This window comes from Myotis daubentonii, chromosome 3 (genome assembly GCF_963259705.1).
Source record: "Myotis daubentonii chromosome 3, mMyoDau2.1, whole genome shotgun sequence".
Lineage (NCBI taxonomy): Eukaryota > Metazoa > Chordata > Mammalia > Chiroptera > Vespertilionidae > Myotis > Myotis daubentonii.
The window spans coordinates 81,289,184-81,308,937 of NC_081842.1; the positions used below are offsets into that span (position 1 = coordinate 81,289,184).

General features: G+C 40.6%; 1 protein-coding gene across 9 annotated transcripts in view; it reads right to left on the reverse strand.

Moving 5' to 3' along the window:
- The window catches only part of ABI3BP (ABI family member 3 binding protein), a 258,489-nt gene that overhangs the window by 27,228 nt on the left and 211,507 nt on the right, over positions 1–19,754 (reverse strand). For all 9 annotated transcript variants that reach the window (XM_059687989.1, XM_059687988.1, XM_059687987.1 and 6 more), the window contains 5 exons: positions 16,757–16,834; positions 14,559–14,663; positions 11,203–11,331; positions 10,592–10,660; positions 4,481–4,690 (listed from right to left, as the gene is read on the reverse strand). In XM_059687989.1, the coding sequence (XP_059543972.1) occupies positions 4,481–4,690; positions 10,592–10,660; positions 11,203–11,331; positions 14,559–14,663; positions 16,757–16,834 (591 nt within the window). The remainder of the gene's footprint in view (positions 1–4,480; positions 4,691–10,591; positions 10,661–11,202; positions 11,332–14,558; positions 14,664–16,756; positions 16,835–19,754) is intronic.

A 19,754-nucleotide genomic window follows, 5' to 3' on the forward strand; every position in this document is an offset into this window, starting at 1 on the left:
CTAGCGATGACTAGCCTCAGGTGGAAACACTTTACACTGTAACCAAATGTCTGTGAAGCATTTTACCATGCCTCATCTCATTTGATCCTCACAGAAGTCCTGGAGTAGGTAGATAGGAGACTCGGTGGATTCCTATTTTCTTTCCATTAGCTGGAAAACAGAGATTTAGAAAGTTTATAAACTTGACCCGACTGAAAAGTAGTAAGAAATGGTGGACCTTGAAAAGACCGCAGGTTTTCTCACTGCGCAGAATAGAGTCAAACACTGCTTCAGTTAAACAGTTTACCCTTTGTTCTCCCTGCATGATCTACAATAATAATGTGCTTCGTGTTGATAGTGACTGCTGTGTTGCTGACAATTACCTGAAAGAGAAGTTGGGGTGCTTCACTGGGCTGGAAAAAGTTTAGCTACATCAGAAAGCAGGTCTAATTAAGCAAGTTTATTCTCTCTATATAAAAGGCTAAGTTGACTTGTGCATGCTCGATACAGATAAAGCTCTCACTGGTGCCAATCGCATGCATGTGTTTTGAACTGCCATTGTTGATTGTGAATTTGGTTGTTTTTGTTGACATTCTGAAGTTGAAAGAAAGCAGTGTCACACAGAAGTAACAATGGCAATTAAATATGATCGTAGTAGTTATCTGAGTAGATATAATTATCCCTGTGTATCTGAAGTTGCCATCATATTCAGAAATGGAGGACCTCCTTTTGAAATGGACTTGCTCATTCATTGTAAACCAGATCCCAATAATACAAATGCCACTAAAATGAAACAAATCAGTATTCTGTTTCCTACATTAGATGCAATGACATATCCTATTCTTTTCCCACATGGTGAAAAAGGCTGGGGAATGAATATTACATTAAGACTCAGAGACGACAGTGTAATCGACAATAATACTAGATTCACTGGATGATGCTGAAAAGGAAAATTTTCTCATTGAATTTCTTAAAAGTATTACTCCTTTGGGAATGCTGTGTCATAAATTAGAATTGAAAGTAGGTGCAATCACCATGCTACTGAGAAATCTTAATAGTAAATGGGGTCTTTGTAATGGTACTAGATTTATTATAAAAAGATTGAGACCTAACATAGTCAAAACTGAAGTATTAATAGGATCTGCAGAAGAGAGGTTGTTCTGATTCCAAGAATTGATTTGTCCCCATTTGACACTGGCCTCAGTGTTAGAATAAGTTTAATCAATTTATCAGTCATTGTTTTTATCAGTGTTGTTTTTATATCATGTATTTGCTGTTGTTATATCATGTTATTGTTTATTTATTAATCAATTTATATATTATTTTCATATACATTTTACTAATTTTCTTTCATTTCTGACACTTCTATTACAGAGAAAGGACGAATTGCAGTATTAAAATATTTCTTCTAATTAATTTCCTTTCAATATGCACGAATTCGTGCACTGGGCCACTAGTGATTTAATACTATTTTAGTCCTAAAAGACTGTAGTTTTCAAAATGAACCTAGGACTTACCTTCATAATTAAATAGGTGTTTAGAACTCTCAGAATTCTAGCGTTGTGAATGTATATTTTTGGGCTTTGTAAATATATCTTTTATTTTTAATGTTTTAGGTGATAATAGCTTTTAATAAATTCACCAACATTATAAAAATGGAATGTTGATTTTGGAATAAATATTTATAGATACACTCTGAGTATATTTCCAAAGGTAAAGACAGTCTCTTAAATTTATGCCCATATTTCTTTGTTCAAATATGGGATTTTGTTTATAATTTCATTATCAGTAAAGACATAAGGAAATCTGCAAAGAACTAACACTGAATAATTGATCTCCCCCACCCTTCAAATGGTTTTATTGTCTTATGAAAAATTTCACTTAATAGAAAAAGTTATTTATTGTAAAATTTGGGAACACTACTCTAGTCAACAGAGCATGAAAATAGTAATGGTGATACTATTTCTCCCTGTCCTACTACGTTGACCACTGACAAACATTAATTTAACAGCTGCTGACTTATGCTGGGCATTCATTCTGTTTAATTTTATCCTCAGGATAAACTGATAATGATGAGTATCATTACAAATAAGGAAGCTAAAGTTCAGAGAGGCTAACTATATACCCAAGTTCCATATTTAGAACACAGCTGGTCTGGGATTTGAAGAGATGTCAGCACACTCTTGGCATATCATAAAGCAACACCTTATAACCAACTTAACTTTAAGTAGCCAAGGACCCCAGCAGCGTGTGGCCAATTTCTTAGGTCACCTATTTCTACATTAGTGTAGAAGGGACATGTAGAAGCAACTGAATTTTAATGTGTTTACTAGAGGTGAATATGTACATGTCTGTCAATTAGAAGAAAGATTTATGGAGAGAGATAGACCAAGCCAACGCATGTAATAAAGAATATGTTTCACTCTCTTTCTGTTCTTTTTCTCAATCTTTTCCTTTCATATCATTTTCAGTGATATGAGAATTAATTTCTATAAGATCTGGGCTGCTGGTTTATTTGAAAGCAAGATTACATTTAAATTAACAATTTAAAAATAAACAGAATTGAAAAAAAAATATAACAGACCATTAGGATATATTGTCTGTACAACATTTAAATACAGGCCAGATGAGTAATAGTTAAATATAGAATTATTTTTATGTAGAAAACATAGCTAATGAGATGTGGTCCTTATCCATGGAAACTGTTATTTAAGTCTGTTATTTTATGAAAGATCTCAATCAGTCCATTAACATTTGGTAACAGTGTTCCAAAAGTAATTGGTTAGAATACTTTGAGATTACAAGCTTATGTGATTTTTAAAAAAATGTTACATAATAAACCAGAAAGAAAAATCATGCTCTTAAAAAAATCAGATATAATTGACATACACAAGTGAATATGTATTACATGTATTAGGTCAGTGATTTTTGACATTTTTCATCACATGACACATAAACTAATTACTAAAATTCTGCAGCACACTAAAAATATATTTTTTGCCAATCTGACAAAAACAGGTACAATTTTGATTGATTAAAAAAATGGTAATTACCTACTCTTATTGTGCAATGTGACCAATAAGATGAAACTCTTATATGACCTATGTACTTATGGTTCACACCGGATGGCTGTTGTGCTAGCTGTTGTCATTTTTTAATTTGACAGTCTAAGGGAAAAGAGGTCAGTGCTACAGACTAAATAGTCAGGTATTGTATGTTTTAAAAATTGTCGTAGCATATTGGTTGAAAATTGCTCTATTAGATTATTAGACCTAGTAGACTAACCAATTCCAACTTGATGTCCCACATCTTTAAGGCAAATAAAATTTTATAGATCGTTTGGTTTTGTGAGAATTAAACCTCAGACTACCACAGGAACTTTTTATTAGCACAGTATATGGATTGAAAGTTTTGAACTTTTTAATACAGGTAGATAATCAATACTTAGAGATTGATTGATTTTTTGATGCTGATTTAGATACGGACTTAGCACCTATGGGCACAGTCCCAAGTAAAGAAGCAGGACTAGGCAAGTCCCCAGGAGCCACGGGTAGTGACTGGTTTGCTCTCCATACAAAGGTAAGCTTTACATGAGAAAGAAAATTTACAAAATATGGTTTTAAAAAAAAGCCAGCTAAGTAAAGACAGGCTGCTTACTCTGGAGTTTCCCAGACAGTTTGTCTGAGGAGATATACCTGCTGTTTTCTTCTTTATTCATAGAAAACTTTTTCGGCAGAGCCTGAAATTTGCACTCCCCACCCCCTCTGTGTAGGGATCTCTACTCCTGCTGACAGCTTCTTAGCGGGCTCCTCTGCGGCCTGTCCACCTGCTCCAGGCGCCCGAACAGGGACGTGGGCAGCAGGAACCTTGCCTACGCAGGCTGTATTCTCAAACTGATTTAGGTCGTTGATCTTTCCCCTTCCTCTCTAGTTGGATTATTCTGTTCATTATGGAGAATTAAATTCCCATCTAACAAGTTCAAAGAATGACTCAGGATTTTTAATTTTCACAGTAATTTTAAAAGGAAATGGGTGGGTGGATAGCAGAATAAAAATTTCAGGAAATAAGCAGAAAATTGACCAGGATTAGAATTTTTAAAACATGTATCCTGAAATGATTGAAATAACATTTTAGCCTGCTTGAAAGTTCTAGGTTCATAGAAACTGGGTTGTGAAAGGAAAACTGATTTAAATATTATCAGCAGTGGCAACTTCTCATATAATATCTGTAATTTTCTGGGTAATGAAAAAACTAGATATATCTCCCCATTATGAAAACATTCTAAGGGGAGATGAAAGGATGCAACTTAGATCAACTAAGGATGATGAACAAGGAGCCCATAACCGGAACAAAGATGATCTTTCCCCATCACATGGGGAATGTGCCACAGGGACAGCAGAACTCTGCTAGAACTCGCTGCTCCTGAGCGAGGACCCACAGGCTATAGTTTGACTCAGGGTTCCTCAGTCCCATTAGTAACAGTCCTATGCCAGGCTCTTACCAGTGACAGTGTCATTGGGTGGCTTTTCCCAGTCCAAGATGACAAATGAGGGGCATCCTTCCACGGTGACCACAGTGAGGTTGGAGGGTGGGTTCTGCGGCGGGCTGGTGGCGTTCCCCTCTGGGGGCTCCTCTTTGGGAAACCGTTTGATGGAGTCGGTGATGGAGCAGGGCCTGTTGTCAGGCTTCTGAATATATCGCACATGAGGCCCTAGAGAGAGAGAGAGGACTCTGACATTTAGCATATTTTGAGTAAAGTTGGGGGAAGGCGAACTAATAAATATAATTGCTTGAGGACATTTGGTCTCACATTAAGAACAGCTAGATGGGAGCAGTGATGTGGATGGTTCAGAAGTGTGAAAATCCTGTCTCTAGAATACATGATATAGATGTTTGTTAATTTACTTTTCTAGATTGTTTAGTGTGTGCTAATATCCAAAAGTAATTTGTCCTCCCCCACCCCCCTGAGCATGGTTTAAACCTCATAATTTATGTGGCATGGGAAAGAATACTCAAAAGGTCTTGCCTCAGTCGTGGGCAATAATGAGCCCTACACTAAACACAATTCTGATTCCACCTAATAAATATGAAAAGCTAGACTCAAAAAGATAAGTGATTTCAAATAATTTGCCTGCACCTAGACAAAATTAAAAAATATTTTAAATATAAAAACATTCAGAACCCAACAAGATGAAATTAACAGGGAAATATTTCCCATAATGAGGAGAAATATTAATCATTTAAAACCAACCTAGAACTTGCATAGGTATTAGAATCATTAGACAAAAGCAATAAAGCAGTTATTACTACTACTAGAGGCCCCATGCACAAAATTCACGCACGGGTAAGGTCCCTAGCCAGGCCAGCGGTCAGGGCCAATCTGTGGGAGCACTGGCGGGGCAATTGGTGGGTCCCCACTGGCACCCGCCTTGGTTGTCCTGGCGCCGCCAACTTGCCGTTCCTGCCCCCACCGCTGGTTGTCTCCCTCTGCAGGGTGACTGGTGGGGCAATTGGGGAGACCCACCTTGGCTGGCCTGGGGCCTGAGGGCAGCTCCTGCATTGAGCGTCTGCCCCCTGGTGGTCAGTGCGTGTAAGAGCGACTGATAGTTCTGCTGGTCAGTCTAATTAGACTGGACATCCTTCCATACGAAGCCGGGGCTGCGAGGGAAGCCCAGGTCCTGGGTGCCAGAGGGAAGCCGGGTCCTGGGTGCCAGAGGGAAGCCCAGGCCCTGGGTGCTAGAGGGAAGCTGGGTCCTGGGTTCCAGAGGGAAGCCCAGGTCCTGGGGGCTGAGCTGGGGGAAGGAAGGCCTACTCTTGTATGAATTTGGTGCATTGGGCCTCTAGTATAGGATAATCTATATGGTCAAAAGTTAAGACATGAAAGATATAAAAGAGACCCACATCAATTTCACACCAAAGTAGGAATAGAAGGGAATGTTCTCAACCCAATAAAGGGCATCTATGAAAAATCTACAGGTAACATGATACCTAATGGTGAGAGACCGAATGTTTTCCCCAGAAGATCAGGAACAAGAAAAAGATGTCCATTCTCACTATTTTCATTCAATATTTTCACTGAGGCTTCAGCCGGTACAATAAGGCAAGAGAAAAGCCACCCAAGATGGAGAGGAAGAAGTAAAACTTTACTCTCAGATAGTATGATTCTGTGTGTAAAAATCCAATGTATTTACAAAATCTCGACTAAGTGAGTTTTTGCCAGGCTGCAGGATACAAGATCGCTGCACAAATATCAACTGTGTTTTTATATATTAGAAATAAAAACAAATACTTTTATGACTTTCTATACACTGAAAACTATAAAACAGGTTGGCTGGCATGGCTCAGTGGTTGAGTGTTGACCTATGAGCCACAAAGTCAGGGTTTGATTCCTAGTCAGGGCACATGCCCAAGTTGCGAGCTCAATCTCCAGTGTTGGATGTATAGGAGGCAGCAGATTGATGGTTATCTCTCATCATTGATGTTTCTAACTCCCTCTCCCTCTCCCTCTCTGGGATAAATAAAAGTATATTTTTTTAAAAAAAGAAAACTATAAAACATTGGTGAGAGAAACTGAAGAAGACCTAAGTAATTGAAATATACCATGTTCATAGGCAGGAAGAGTTAATATTGTACAGCTGTCAATTTTTCTCAATTCTAATAGAAACTTAAGCAGGCTATTTTTAAAAAAATTCTCACCAGAGGGTATTTTTTCCATTGCCTTTTCTTAGAAAGAGTGGAAGGGAGGAAGGGAGGAAGGGAGATGGAGAGAGATGGAGAGAGGAAGAGAGAGAAAGAAAAAGATCAATGTGAAAGAGACACATTGTTTGGTTGCCTTCTACATGAGCACTGACCAGGGCTAGGGATTTGAACCTGAAACCCATGTACATGCCCTTGGCTGGGAATGGAACCCGATAACCTTTGTTGCTTGGGCTGACACTGTAACCACTGAATAACACCAGCCAGTTTCTAAAATCAGATAGAAACCCAAAGGTCCCAGAATAACCAGCACTACTTTGAAAAGTAAGAACAACATTAGAGAATGAATGCAACCTGATTGCAGCACTTATTATAAACCCACAGGAATCCAGACATTGTGGAATTGGTGTAAAGGTAAGTAGATCACTGGAATAAAATGGAGAACCCCCAAATAGTTTCATATATACACTGAGTGGCCAGATTATTATGACCACCTGACGTTTGTAGGCAAATTAGCCGTACACTGCATCGTATGGGATATGGAAGCTGAAGGCCTGTTCGAACACCTTTGCTGTCTGCAGTTACCAAGATAAAACATCTCCAATTCACACAGGAACACAAGGATTGGACAGTTGAGCATTGGAAAAAAATCATGTGGTCTGATGAATCACGTTTCCAGTTGCATCATGAAGATGGCAGAGTGAGAATTTGGTGGAAACAGCATGAAAGCATGCACCCCACATGCATAAGTACAACCCTTCAAGCTGGTGGGGGCAGTGTTATGGTTTGGGGCATGTTTTCCTGGCATGATTTGGGCCCTTTAATTCGTATGGAACAACGTCTGAATAGCACAACATACCTAAGTATGGTTGCTGATCAAGTTCATCCTATCATATTGATGGCGTATCCCAATGGAGATGGCTTCTTCCAATAAGACAATGTGCCATGCCACGGTGCTCGCTTTGTGCAGGAGTGGTTTCAAGAACATGAGGGAGACTTTACCTTGCTTAAGTGGCCCCCACAATCACCAGATCTCAATCCAATTGAGCATTTGTGGGACGAAGTTAAAAAAAGCCATCAGGCAGCTGGTTCCACAACCATCAAATCTCATAGAACTGGACAGTGCTATTCATCAGGCATGGTGTCAGATTCCTCGCATCACCTTTCAACATCTCATGGAGTCAATGCCAAGAAGAATCGCAGCAGTATTGAAGGCAAAAGGTGGCCCAATGAAGTACTGATGGGGTGGTCATAATAATCTGGCCACTCACGTTCAAATATACCCCATGTTCAAAGCTGTTAAATCACATTGTTTACCCATATCTTCAGAAAAAAATCACTTCTACTGTTGTGGTAAACAACCTGCTTTCCTATTTATAATGGTCTGGCCCTCCAGCAACTTCAGCGTGAAATTATAGCTAATTTGCCTACAAATGTCAGGTGGTCATAATAATCTGGCCACTCAGTGTATATACAATTGATTTTTGACAAATATACTATAAAATTCAGTGGAGAAAGAATAGTTCTAACAAATGATGCCAGAAAAATTAGGTATCCATAAATAAGCAAGAAAATTAGCTTGTGTCACATACAAAATTTGATTCAATATGGTCATAGAACCTAAATGTAAAACTAGAAAACTGGAAATGAACAGAGGAGGTCATTATGGCCTCTGATTAGTTCATGATTTCTCAAAGACAACACCAAAAATACAATCTATAAAAAAACAAATTTATAAAGCAAGCTTCATTAAAATGAAAAGAGAAGCCACATGTTGGGAGAAAATATTGCAAAGCATGTATCAGACAAATATCTCCTACCCAGAAAATATAAAGATTCCCCAAACTCAATGCCAATAAAATAAGTAACTCCATAAGAATAAATGGACAGACATTTTGAGCAGACACACCAATAAAGATGTGCACATGGAAGATAAGGACATGAAAAGATGTTTGTCATCCTTAGTCATTAGGGGTATGCAAAGTGAAATCACCATCAGATACTACTATACACCATTAAAATGGCTGAAATGAAAGACTGACCACAGCAAATGTTGGCAAAGACCTCGGGAAACTGGAAGTTTCATATACTGCTGACAGGAGGGTAAAATAATACAACTGCTTGGCAAACTGTTTGGCCGTTTCTTAAAATTTTAAATATACAGGTACATATAACCTAGCCATTCCTCTTATAGGAATTTGTCCAAAATAAATGAAAACGTATGTCTACACAAACTTATGAATGGTCATAGCAGCTTTAAAGGTAATATAAAAAAAATTAGAGACAACCCAAGTGCCATGGACAGGATTAATTAAATTATTATATGTCTACTAGAGGCCCGGTGCACTAAATTTGTTCATGGGAGGGGGTCCCTCAGCCCGGCCTGTGTCCTCTCGCAATCTGGACCCCTCGGGGGATGTCGGGCCTAAGCCAGCAGTCGGACATCTCTCTCGCAATCTAGGATGCTGCATGCACCAGTGACCATACTTTTCATACAGGTGAAAGGTATCTTGCTGTCATGTGGGAAGCTACATTTTTTTGCCCTGATTATAAAAAGTAGTACATATCATGATCCTTCTAAAGTAGTAGTACCATTTTCCCCATCTTATGGGTGGAAAAACTGAAGCAGAGAAAAGTTAAGTAATTGGCTTTGTCACACAGTTATAAGTGTCAGAATCAGGGCTAGGCACAAAATGTGCAAGCCAGAGTCCATGCATATCATTGCTGCATCATCCTGTTTTTTTTCAGTGTTAGAGTAGCCTTGCCAAGTTTTAAATTTTAAATCTAAGAGACTGTTCCCAATATATAGGGTTGGGTCCTTAGGCCTGGCCGGCAATCAGGGCCATCTGTGGGGCAATTGGTGGGTAGGGCTATTGTGGGGGCCCCAGCTGGCACCTTGGCTGGAGTCCTGGCACCGTTCGCTGGCCCGTCCCACCCCCCAATTGCCACCGCTGGTCACCTCCCTCTTGTGTGTGTGTGTGTGTGTGTGTGTCGGGGGGTCAGTGCACATCATAGTGATTGCTTGTTCCACTGGTCATTCCCCACTTGGTCAATTTGCATATTAAGGTTTTATTATATAGGATACAATATAATACTAAGCAGTAATAAAAAGGGATATGAATAAAAGCAGCAACATGAATAAATAATTATGCTGATTGAAAGAAACCAGATAAAAAAAAGAGTTCAGATATTGATATAAAATTCCACAAAATGAATACTAACCTATAGTATAGCAGATTTGCTGTTACCTAGGGTCTATAGATTGGGTAGGAGGAGTGAGAGGGATTATAAACTTTTGGAAGTGGTATTCATTATTTTGATTGTGATGGTGTCTTCATGGGGTATACATACGTAAAAATTTATCAAGTTATATACTTCAGAACAAAATATTACAAAAGGAAACACTGGGCTCTATATCATATTACATCTCTCCTGTGTTAGATAAAATTACTGTTCAAAAATATTCTCTATATCCATGAAAGAAGTATACTTCCGCAATTCTTGATTTGAGCATTGCTATGTGACTTTCTTTCGCCAATAGATATTGGCAGTATAACACAAGAAGGAGCTTAAAATGTGATTGTGTATTTGGATTCCCCCTCTCTTGACTTTGTATAGTCCTGAGAATGGCTTCTTTTGGGTCACTGTTGGGTCACTGTTGGTCCCTCATCGTAGAATGAACAGATGAGGAGAAGCCCATCCCCAACCCACTAGAGGCCCAGCAGAAACACCCAACCGAGAACATCCTAGATCAACTGACCCCCATTTGTTAATATCATCATAAAGCTGACTTGAACACATATGAGAAGTAAATCCTTATATGGTATGCCACTAAGGTGTTGGGTGGCAAAGCAACTTCTGACTTTTACACCTACCGAACAGCCTTGTCAAAATTAAGATTTGAAGCCAGACATACCTTTGAATCTGGGCTTCCCAAGAGGATCAGTTTCTCTTGTTGGACTTGAGCTAAAGTCAGTTATATCACCTGAGAATGGAGTATAATAAACATTTTTGGCAAAAGACAAAGCTTCACAATACAATCAAAAGTAGTAAAAACTATAAATATTTCACATGCCTCCTAGTCAATTGTTCACAACTTTGATTTTCATTTTTTTATTATTCACATCAACTGCAATAAAAGGTCTTTAATTGTGTTCTGCTTTAGGCATTCTACAGTCTAATAAATGAAGCTTCAAAGATTACAACCAAGTAGCTAATGCTTACTAATAAAACAAGGCATATGTAATTAAAATGATGTGATTTAGTAAGAAGCACTGGGCAATCTATATCTTCTCAGGAAGACTTTCCTAAAAAATTTAGGTACTTTCCTCTATGTCTGTGAAGGGAAGGAGCATATTCTATGCCAAAGCATTAAAAATAAGTAATATTTTAAAACTAAAAAGAGTCATATGAATCATAAAATTAAGTAACAAAGATGATCCAGAGCTCAGACTCTTTCCCCCCTAATTGGAAATCCTTGAGTATTTTATAGCCAAGCCTCCAGTAGGAAGTGACTGACATACTAACCAAGATCTTCTCCTGAGGCGGGAGCTGTCGGTTCCTTTTTGTCTCTCTCTGTTCTCTCTGAGGTGGGTCCAGTAGGCCTAAGTGTTGCCCTCAGTGGTGGGGAAGTTCCTAGGCCTGATGAAATGATCCCTGAAATATAGAGCCAAAGCGGTCAGGCTTTAGAAGAGCACCGCCCAGTTTCCAATTTATTTATTCAATGAATATTTATTAGGCACTTACCATGTAGCTTGGCACTATATGCCAGGCTTGGAGAGAAAAGACCTTGTATCCTTGATCAAGAGAGACGTGTGAGCCAAATATACTGAATCATTACCGATATTGTGAAAGAACGGGCTAAACTAAAGTCACCGAGAGGGCAAGAGGAAGGAACAGTAATATCTATAGGAAAGGTGAAGGGTTTTGTGGAGGAGGGGCGGGAGGTAAAAATGCCTTCACAGAGGATGTGACAATAAAGAAGTGATCAGTGGGAAGTGATCAGCTGTATTTGAATCAGAGGTTGCAAGAAGAACCAAGTCAAGGAAGCATGTAACCATTTGATATTTTTAATTTGAAGGGTGAGAGCCCACAGTGCTGCTGGCGGCCGTGAGAACCAAGGGTGGAGGGCAGGGATGCCATATCTTGAAGAGCTATGCTCCACCGATGGAAGCATAGTAACCTCCATCTTGGGTAAAAACAGCTGTTCAAAATTTTAACCCTGCCATTCGGGCTTCTGTAAACATTTGCTTGCTTAAACAATAGGGAAAATAAGGCCACTCCCCATTCCAGAGAGGCCATAGACTATGCCCCAGACAGAGTTGTCAGTGCTGGCGCCAGGCCAGACCTTGAGATATGGTCTCAAGGCCCTGTCCCGCAAACAGAACTTTTTCTCAAAAGGTTTGGAAATCTCATTCCAAATTTGGAAAACAAAGAGCTGAAAAACATATAAATTGAAAAGACTTCTACCATATTGGGCCCCAGAATTTGAGAAGCAAGAGTTCCTCTGGGCCCGCAAGCGCTGGTGAAAATGAACAGGACTCCAAATAAATTTGGCTTATTGATTAAGGCGTCTTCTGATTTACAATATAACAGGATCTGCACATTATTTTTAGACACCAAGGAACCACTGACAGACTTTCAACAGGGAAACAACCAGATCAGATGAGAAGAGGATGAATAGTTAGGCTGCAAGGCTGATGGCAGAGAGAGAAGAGAGGAGACAAAAGCAGTTGTGTAGGCAGGGGCAGGCAAGGTGAACTGCAGCAGAAGCAGTGAGGCTGGATGGGAGGAATTAGACATGAGGGATGTCAAGACGATGGCATAGCCTGATTGGGAGGTTAACTGGCAGGCATGGGAGACAGCTGAAGAAGAAGACAATGATTTTGAAGGTAACATCTGTGATTCTGGCCTAGTAGCCAGAACAGTAACACTATAATCCAGTGTTTCCTCCACTAAAAACACTAATAGGTCTCCCAAACCAGATCCATCCCCAGGTCTAGTCCAGTCTGGGTGTTTAAGTAGGGTAGGTTGGGGGCTAGATTGGATTTTACAGTCCTCCTGGGAAAAGGGATCATTCTCAGACAACAAAGAGTCAAGGGCACAGCACTGCCCCAAACATCATGGCCCAGCATGAAACCATGGGCGAGTCCCTCAGACGGGCTGCTGGAGCAACCCCGGCAGCTCATGCTCCTGGTCATGGTGGGACCGGGCCACAGAGAGAGGGTGAGCAAAAACCAACAGAAGTTGCACGCAGCCCGCACGTTTACTTTGGCAAGGGGAGGGGGACTCTGAGGCCTTGGCAGGTCTGGACTTAAGGGGCAAGTGGAGGATCTACACGGTAGCCTCAGAGGGTGCTCGCAGGCACCTAGGACATTTTGCTGATTCCTGAATTCAGGATGCACTTTCTGTAATCAGGCCAAAATTGTGCAACTGTTCTTCTTGTGTTTGGTTCCTCCATGGAGCCATTTCCTTTGAGTGAGAGGTGGATAGTACGAGGGGGATGAGGTGGGGAACCAGAATTAATCTCAGAAATTCTGTTTGTGGTTCTTCTTTAGGTGGGTTCCCAAGTTTTCTGTGGGGGGACACTCAGGCATCACTTTCAGTCTGACTCATCCAATTTGACCCCAGGTTACAGGAGAACCAGATGTCCTCAGTGCAGCCATGCCTCTGGGCCTTGACTCAGGAAGGCACCAAAAACGTGCGTGAGGAGCTGGCCCTCCTTCAGCTCATGGGAAAATGATCTGGAATCCACTGTGCATGGGATACATCAGAAAAGCTTCTCTATCACCACACCCTACTTTTTTCCCGGGAAAAGAGTGACATCTATTCCCCTTCATGTAAACCCCTCACCCTTTCATCATTCACAGCCGTCTAACATTTTTATCCTGCTTCCACCTAGAAAATATTTAGGAAGTAGAGATAGCGGAGAGAGGAAGGAAAGATGGGGAACATGCTGTGATTTGCTGGCAAGTCCAGTCAAAGAGAAATGAGGTAAAGCTTTGCTCTGAATCAGGTCCATTTTCACTAATTCTTAATTTCATCCATTTATTCAGTCAGTGAGAACTTATCAAATATCCTCTAGGTGCCACACACCAGATTTGGTTCTGGGAATTCAGAGAAAATGTGCCAAGGACTCTGTTCCCACAGAACTCTTGGTCTAGTAGGGGAAGACAAGTGTGTAAACCAACAGGTATAAACCAATTTGATCTTTGCTCTGACAGAGGTGTGCATCAAGGACAAGTAGAACAGAGAAGCAATGCTAAGACTACTTTGGGGAGATAGAAAAGAGTGAAGTGTGAGCATCCCAGGTGACTAGGCGGGGCCCTTCCATGGGAAGGAGATAACAGATGTGAAGGCATAGATGTGAGAGGCAGCTCGACTTCTAAATTATACCCCTGCCTTGTTGCTCGGCCTAGAGCTGCTAATATTTTAGTCCCTAATATTTCCTCCACTACCTAATACTGGAGCCAGCATAAAGGCTGGTGGACAGGGGAGCTTTCAACAAGATGTGTGGGATTTCATTTCAGAAGATAGAATGATAAGCTGATGACAGGGCCTCACATTTTCTATTACCCCTGGTGGGTTGGCAACATTCAACATCTTGCCCCAAATAATCCACTCCTGGAAGGGCCTGAGTCAGCTTCTGTCTTGGCTCCAAGTAGACACATTGGCTGGGATGCTCAATGATGGTTTCTTTCAACCCACCCACCCAGAATCAGGATATGAGTCCTCAAAGCTATGTCTGGTCTGTAGGGCCAACCCAGGCATCATCACACACACCAAGGGCTTGTCCATTGCCTGGGCTAGTATACAAGGAGGGCTGTGGTTGGCTAGTACAACTGAAGTCATGGGGAGAGAAGGGATGCATATGGCTGACATACCTGCACTTCCTGGCTTTCCAGTGACATTATTTGGTGGCAATGGTTTTCTTCGAGGGGGCGTAGGTCTAGGTGGCAAGGGTGGGCGGCGAGTGCCTGGAATTATGGCTAAGAGATTATATTACAGATAAAGTTGTCATAAGGATTCACTCTATAAAAATCACAGGTTTTAAAAAATTATAACATTTGATACGTAGTAATTGAATGGCATAGATTCTATAGAAAAGTGCTAAGTCATTTCTGATATTTTTCTAAAGTAATGATTGTAATGTATTCAGGAATAATGAAGAAGTACATTAGTATATGAAAACATCCTCTAGTTGTAGATAAACATGTATAGGTATACCTGCCTCTTGAAAGACTGTATAAATGTATAGAATTTAACACCTTTAGTTTCCCACATAGTCTCAGCAATAGCGTTTTTGAGTTTCATTATCCTGCAATTGCCTTTGATTTTGAGGCTACAATTCTTACCGTTTTAGCTTTAAATTGTTAAAGCATATAATTTCTCTGTTAGTGGGTGATCCACCTCACCCCCAAACTCCATTATCCTATATAATAAAAGGCTAATATGCAAATTGCCCCCTCCACCGGGAGTTTGACCAGGGGGCAGGGCCAGCTGGCCAACCGCCCATGGCCCCTCCTTCTGGCCTGCCTGGCCGATCGGCCCCAGGGTGGGCCTGCTGGACCCCACCCGTGCATGAATTTGTGCACCGGGCCTCTAGTGTAATTAGAATGAAACGAACACTTTTAGAACTTAAATCATTACACCCAAGGAGCCTTGATGGCAGAAGCTATAAACCCATAGAGAGCAGGGTCATTGTCAGTGGTTGTGCAGCACACAAGGGCAGCTGAGCAGAGGTGTGTAAGTGGGAACCAAAGTTTAACACCCACTCTGCTCATCCACCCACAAGCCCTGGTACAAAGCTGCCAGCCCAGAGGAAGGATACATTTTTGTAAATGGTTTACCTAAAGGATGGAGGGAAGAAGCAACATTTAAAAATTGCACAAGGTGTCTACTTTGCACTAAGGCTGGTAAGGCTAGGGGTGCCTGGAGCAGTCTCCCGTAACCCAATTTTCTTTTAAGTCTGTGTTATAGCTTTCTTTGCATAATATATGTTGGTTTAAAAATCTTCATATACAGCCCGGTGTGGCTTAGTGATCGAACCTTGAACCAGGAAGTCACAGTTCAATTCCTGATCAGGGCACATGCCTGGCTTGATCCCCAGTAGTGGGTGTGCAGGAGGCAGCCCACTGATGATTCTCTCTCATCATTGATGTTTCTATCTCTCTCTCCCTCTCTCTTTAAATCAATAAAAAAAATTTAATTTTTTTAAACTTCATGTACAACTGACAATCCAGGAAAATGCCCTGTGTCTTTAAGTTTTTAGGAGACTAAAAAGTACGTGTGCATGTGCGTGCATGTGTGCGGGGAGTGAGCAGTGCTGACAATTTAGATCTGTAGCCCCAACATTAATGCACTAGAGTAGGTTTCACAGTATCCTTTCAAAGAGCACAGAGTTCTTATTCAATGCCAAGAGTTTCCAAGTCACCAGCTACATAACTTGGGCCTCAAATATAGAGCATAGTCGTAAATTAGAAACATAAGTCATTTCAGGCAAAAGGATACTGTAATAAATTACACAGGAGCAAAACTTGAACATGAGGAAGACTAGAACCCACAGTGACTCACCCCCATTTGTGCATTATGGCCCTTCAGAACATTATACAAAGTAATTATTCAATTGGTACCCATTAGAGGTTCTTATTAATGTTTAATTTGTACACAGAGCATTTTCATTCTCTCAAACATAAGATTCTTGAATGCTTTCCTAGTCATCCCCATGTGCTGCTAGCAGGCTCTGATGCTCTAGAGCAGTGGTTCTCAACCTGTGGGTCGTGACCCCTTCGGCGGTCGAACGACCCTTTCACAGGGGTCGCCTAAGACCATCCTGCAGATCAGATATTTGCATTACGATTCATAACAGTAGCAACATTACAGTTATGAAGTAGCAACGAAAATAATGTTATGCTTGGGTCACAACATGAGGAACTGTATTTAAAGGGCCAGAAGGTTGAGAACCACCGCCCTAGAGGCCATGAGGATACTGATGCTTTTGCTGCAACAAATGATACCGCAGTTACTGCCCACAGTCCAGCACAGAGCTGAGTAAGGGTGAAGTCAGCATCCTATCCCTTACCTGGTTTTTGTGTGAAGTGGGTAGAGTCCATGGACGCATTTCTACCAGCACCCGATGGCTTTGGTGGTTGCTTGACCCCTATAAGCAGAGATAAGAAAAGGGAATAAATAAATATATAGCAAAAATGTGTTAGATGTTCTTATTAACAGAAACTTGGTAGAGTCTCAGTGATAATATGCGTTCTTTATGTTTATTTTATTTTTTTTGTTAATCCTTGCCCACGGATATTTTTCCATTGATTTTTAGAAAGAGTGGAAAAGAGAGAGGGAAAGACAGAGAGAAACACTGATGTGAGAGGAACACATCGATTGGTTGCCTCCAGCATGAGCCCTGACCAGGGCCTGGGCCGGAAGGAGTCTGTAACCGAGGTATGTGCCCTTGACTGGAATTGAACCCTGGACCTTTTGATCCGCAGGCTGATGCTCTATCCACTGAGCAAAACCAGCTAGGGCATCACATGCATTCTTTACAGAGCAGGGACATGGTGATCTAGGGCCAGGCATTTTAATTGGCTTCTCCCATCTTCATACAGCAGAAATTCAAAGGGCTACCTTCACTGGTTGTGATATTTTCTCTGAAGAGTTAATGCTTGACTGTGGGCTGTGGTTTCTGTCTTGATTTTCCATGTTGTCTGCACAGCCTTCCTGGGTGGTACTGCCTCACCAGGGGGATCTCATCTACAGTAATTGGCCATTCTTTTCCAACATTCATGGACACATTTTGTGGTTTTGAAAAAATTTCCTCCAACCGTTCTATCCTCATAAAAAAAAAAAAAACCCTTAAAATTCCAATGTGTTTGGGTTTATACTTAATGGATTGACTTTTAAAATATTTCTGGAGAGGACTTGGCTATCAGACTGGGTAGGCCACAAACTGGATCTGTGCCTTTGAGATTTGTAAATTAATCCGGGCAGGCCTAGTACTCCAAATTGCTATTTGAAAGAAACTGATCTGAAAATTACTTTGTGTGATATTTGAACTCCTAAACTTCTCAAACACAATCTGGTGGTTATTACTCAGCCATTCATCTAAATACCCAGGCCCAGAGTTTAGGTTTCATTCTTTTAAAATTATTATTATTATTTTCTTTTAAAAATCAATAGTTTATTGATTTTTATTGAGAGAGGAAGGGAGAAGAGAGAAACATCGATGTGAGAGCATAACATCAATTGCATGGCCCCCACTGGGGATCGAGCCTGCAAACCGGGCATGCCTTGACCTGGAATCAAACCAGCAACCTTTTGGGTGCACAGGAAGACACCCAACCAACTGAGCCACACAGGCCAGAGCTATTTTTCATTTACATTATAAAATAATCTTCCCTGACATGGCTGACAGTCTTCACTAAGAAAGGCTAGAAACATATTTTTAGATTTAAAAGGTAAGTATCACATTAGATATAACGATTCATCCTAAAAGAAGATTAGAATACTCTCAGGATTCTACAATAATTCACATACTATAAAATAAGAACATTTAATTAACATACTAGTTAGTACATTAACAATGACAAACACAACCAAAACCATAAATTAAATATACAACTTTGCTTGCCAAAAATTAGATGATATTCTTCCATTAACTTATGATATTCTTCCATTAACTTCTATAACATACTGTTATAGAAATTAACATAATTGGTATTAACGTTATAATTATTAACATTATATACTAGCATTATTATAATTTTTAACATTATAATAATGATTAACATTAATTTATGAACCCAAACATTATAATTCATACTCTCTGCTGCTTGAATAAAAGATAATATATGAAATATTAGTGAAAGCTTATATGGAGTCATAAATTAATTATTGCTAATTTGCCACAGGAAAAAAATGTTTCTGGGGTCAATGACTATTTTGTGGCTAACCCTACAGGCACGGTGGAAACAAACGGCTCATTAGTTTTCATCCTGTGCCCCGCTGTCAGCGGTAATGGGCCAGGGAAATGACTCATGTGGGTGGTTGCTCTGGGCAAGGCATAGGGAAATGGAAAACACTTCCATCTGTGTCACTGGGATGACCTGGCTGGGTGAGATTTGATTTGCCACTATTGTTCAGGGTAAAATATGTATCATATACCGTGGAAGGCTGGTAGGCCGTGTGTGCCGTCACTGTACTTCCTCATAGCCTTTCTCCAAAATTTTCTACCCTTAAAAAAAACCACCAAAGTGTTTTGATTTGAGGCTGTGCAAGTACTTTACATGGTCATTACCTGATTTGACCCTTCTAAACCTTCTGGGTGGGAGATATCAGCCAGGCCCCACAGAGGAGGAAACCCAAGGCAAGGGGAGGCTAAGCAGATGCCCAAGGACTCACAGCTAGAAGTGGTGGGATTCAGATCCACATGTGCCTGGCTCCTAAGCCGATCTCTGAAGTCCTAAGTGGGATAGCACAGAATACTATCTTCCTCTTGTCTTTTTCATTTTTCTCTTATTCCTTATAATGACTCTAAGTGACTTCAGCCCTGGAATCCTATACTCTGTCTTTGGGTGTTTTAAAGGGCCACCACTGTGTGAGGGCCACCTGGTCAGGACAGGCTTGCATGTACCATCCAGCCATGCCACTGGCGTGAGGGACTCAGGATAATGTAATACAAGGCTGAGGGCAGATACCACCATGCACATGCCATATCTACCAGCCATGGGCTGCTGAACTGGAGAGCTAGGAGAGAAGCCAAAATTCTGCAGGATTACTTTATGAGTAAGACCACAGATATAAACTGGTTTCTTTTCTAAGTAAGGGAGCAATCAGCAAAAACCAGCCATTTCCTATCACTTTCTGTAAAGGTAGAGACAGAGCATCATATTGTTACAATTCTTAAATGTAAATACTCAAATCAATAAAGTGTCAGCTGATAAGCTGGGCTTCAGCTAGCCTGTAAAACACATAAAAGCTAGTGGTAGATGAAACCATTGGCAAATTCCTGTGAAAGCAGCCATGGGGCTCAGGGAAAGAGCACTGAACAGAGGACAAGAGACTGCACTCCAGTT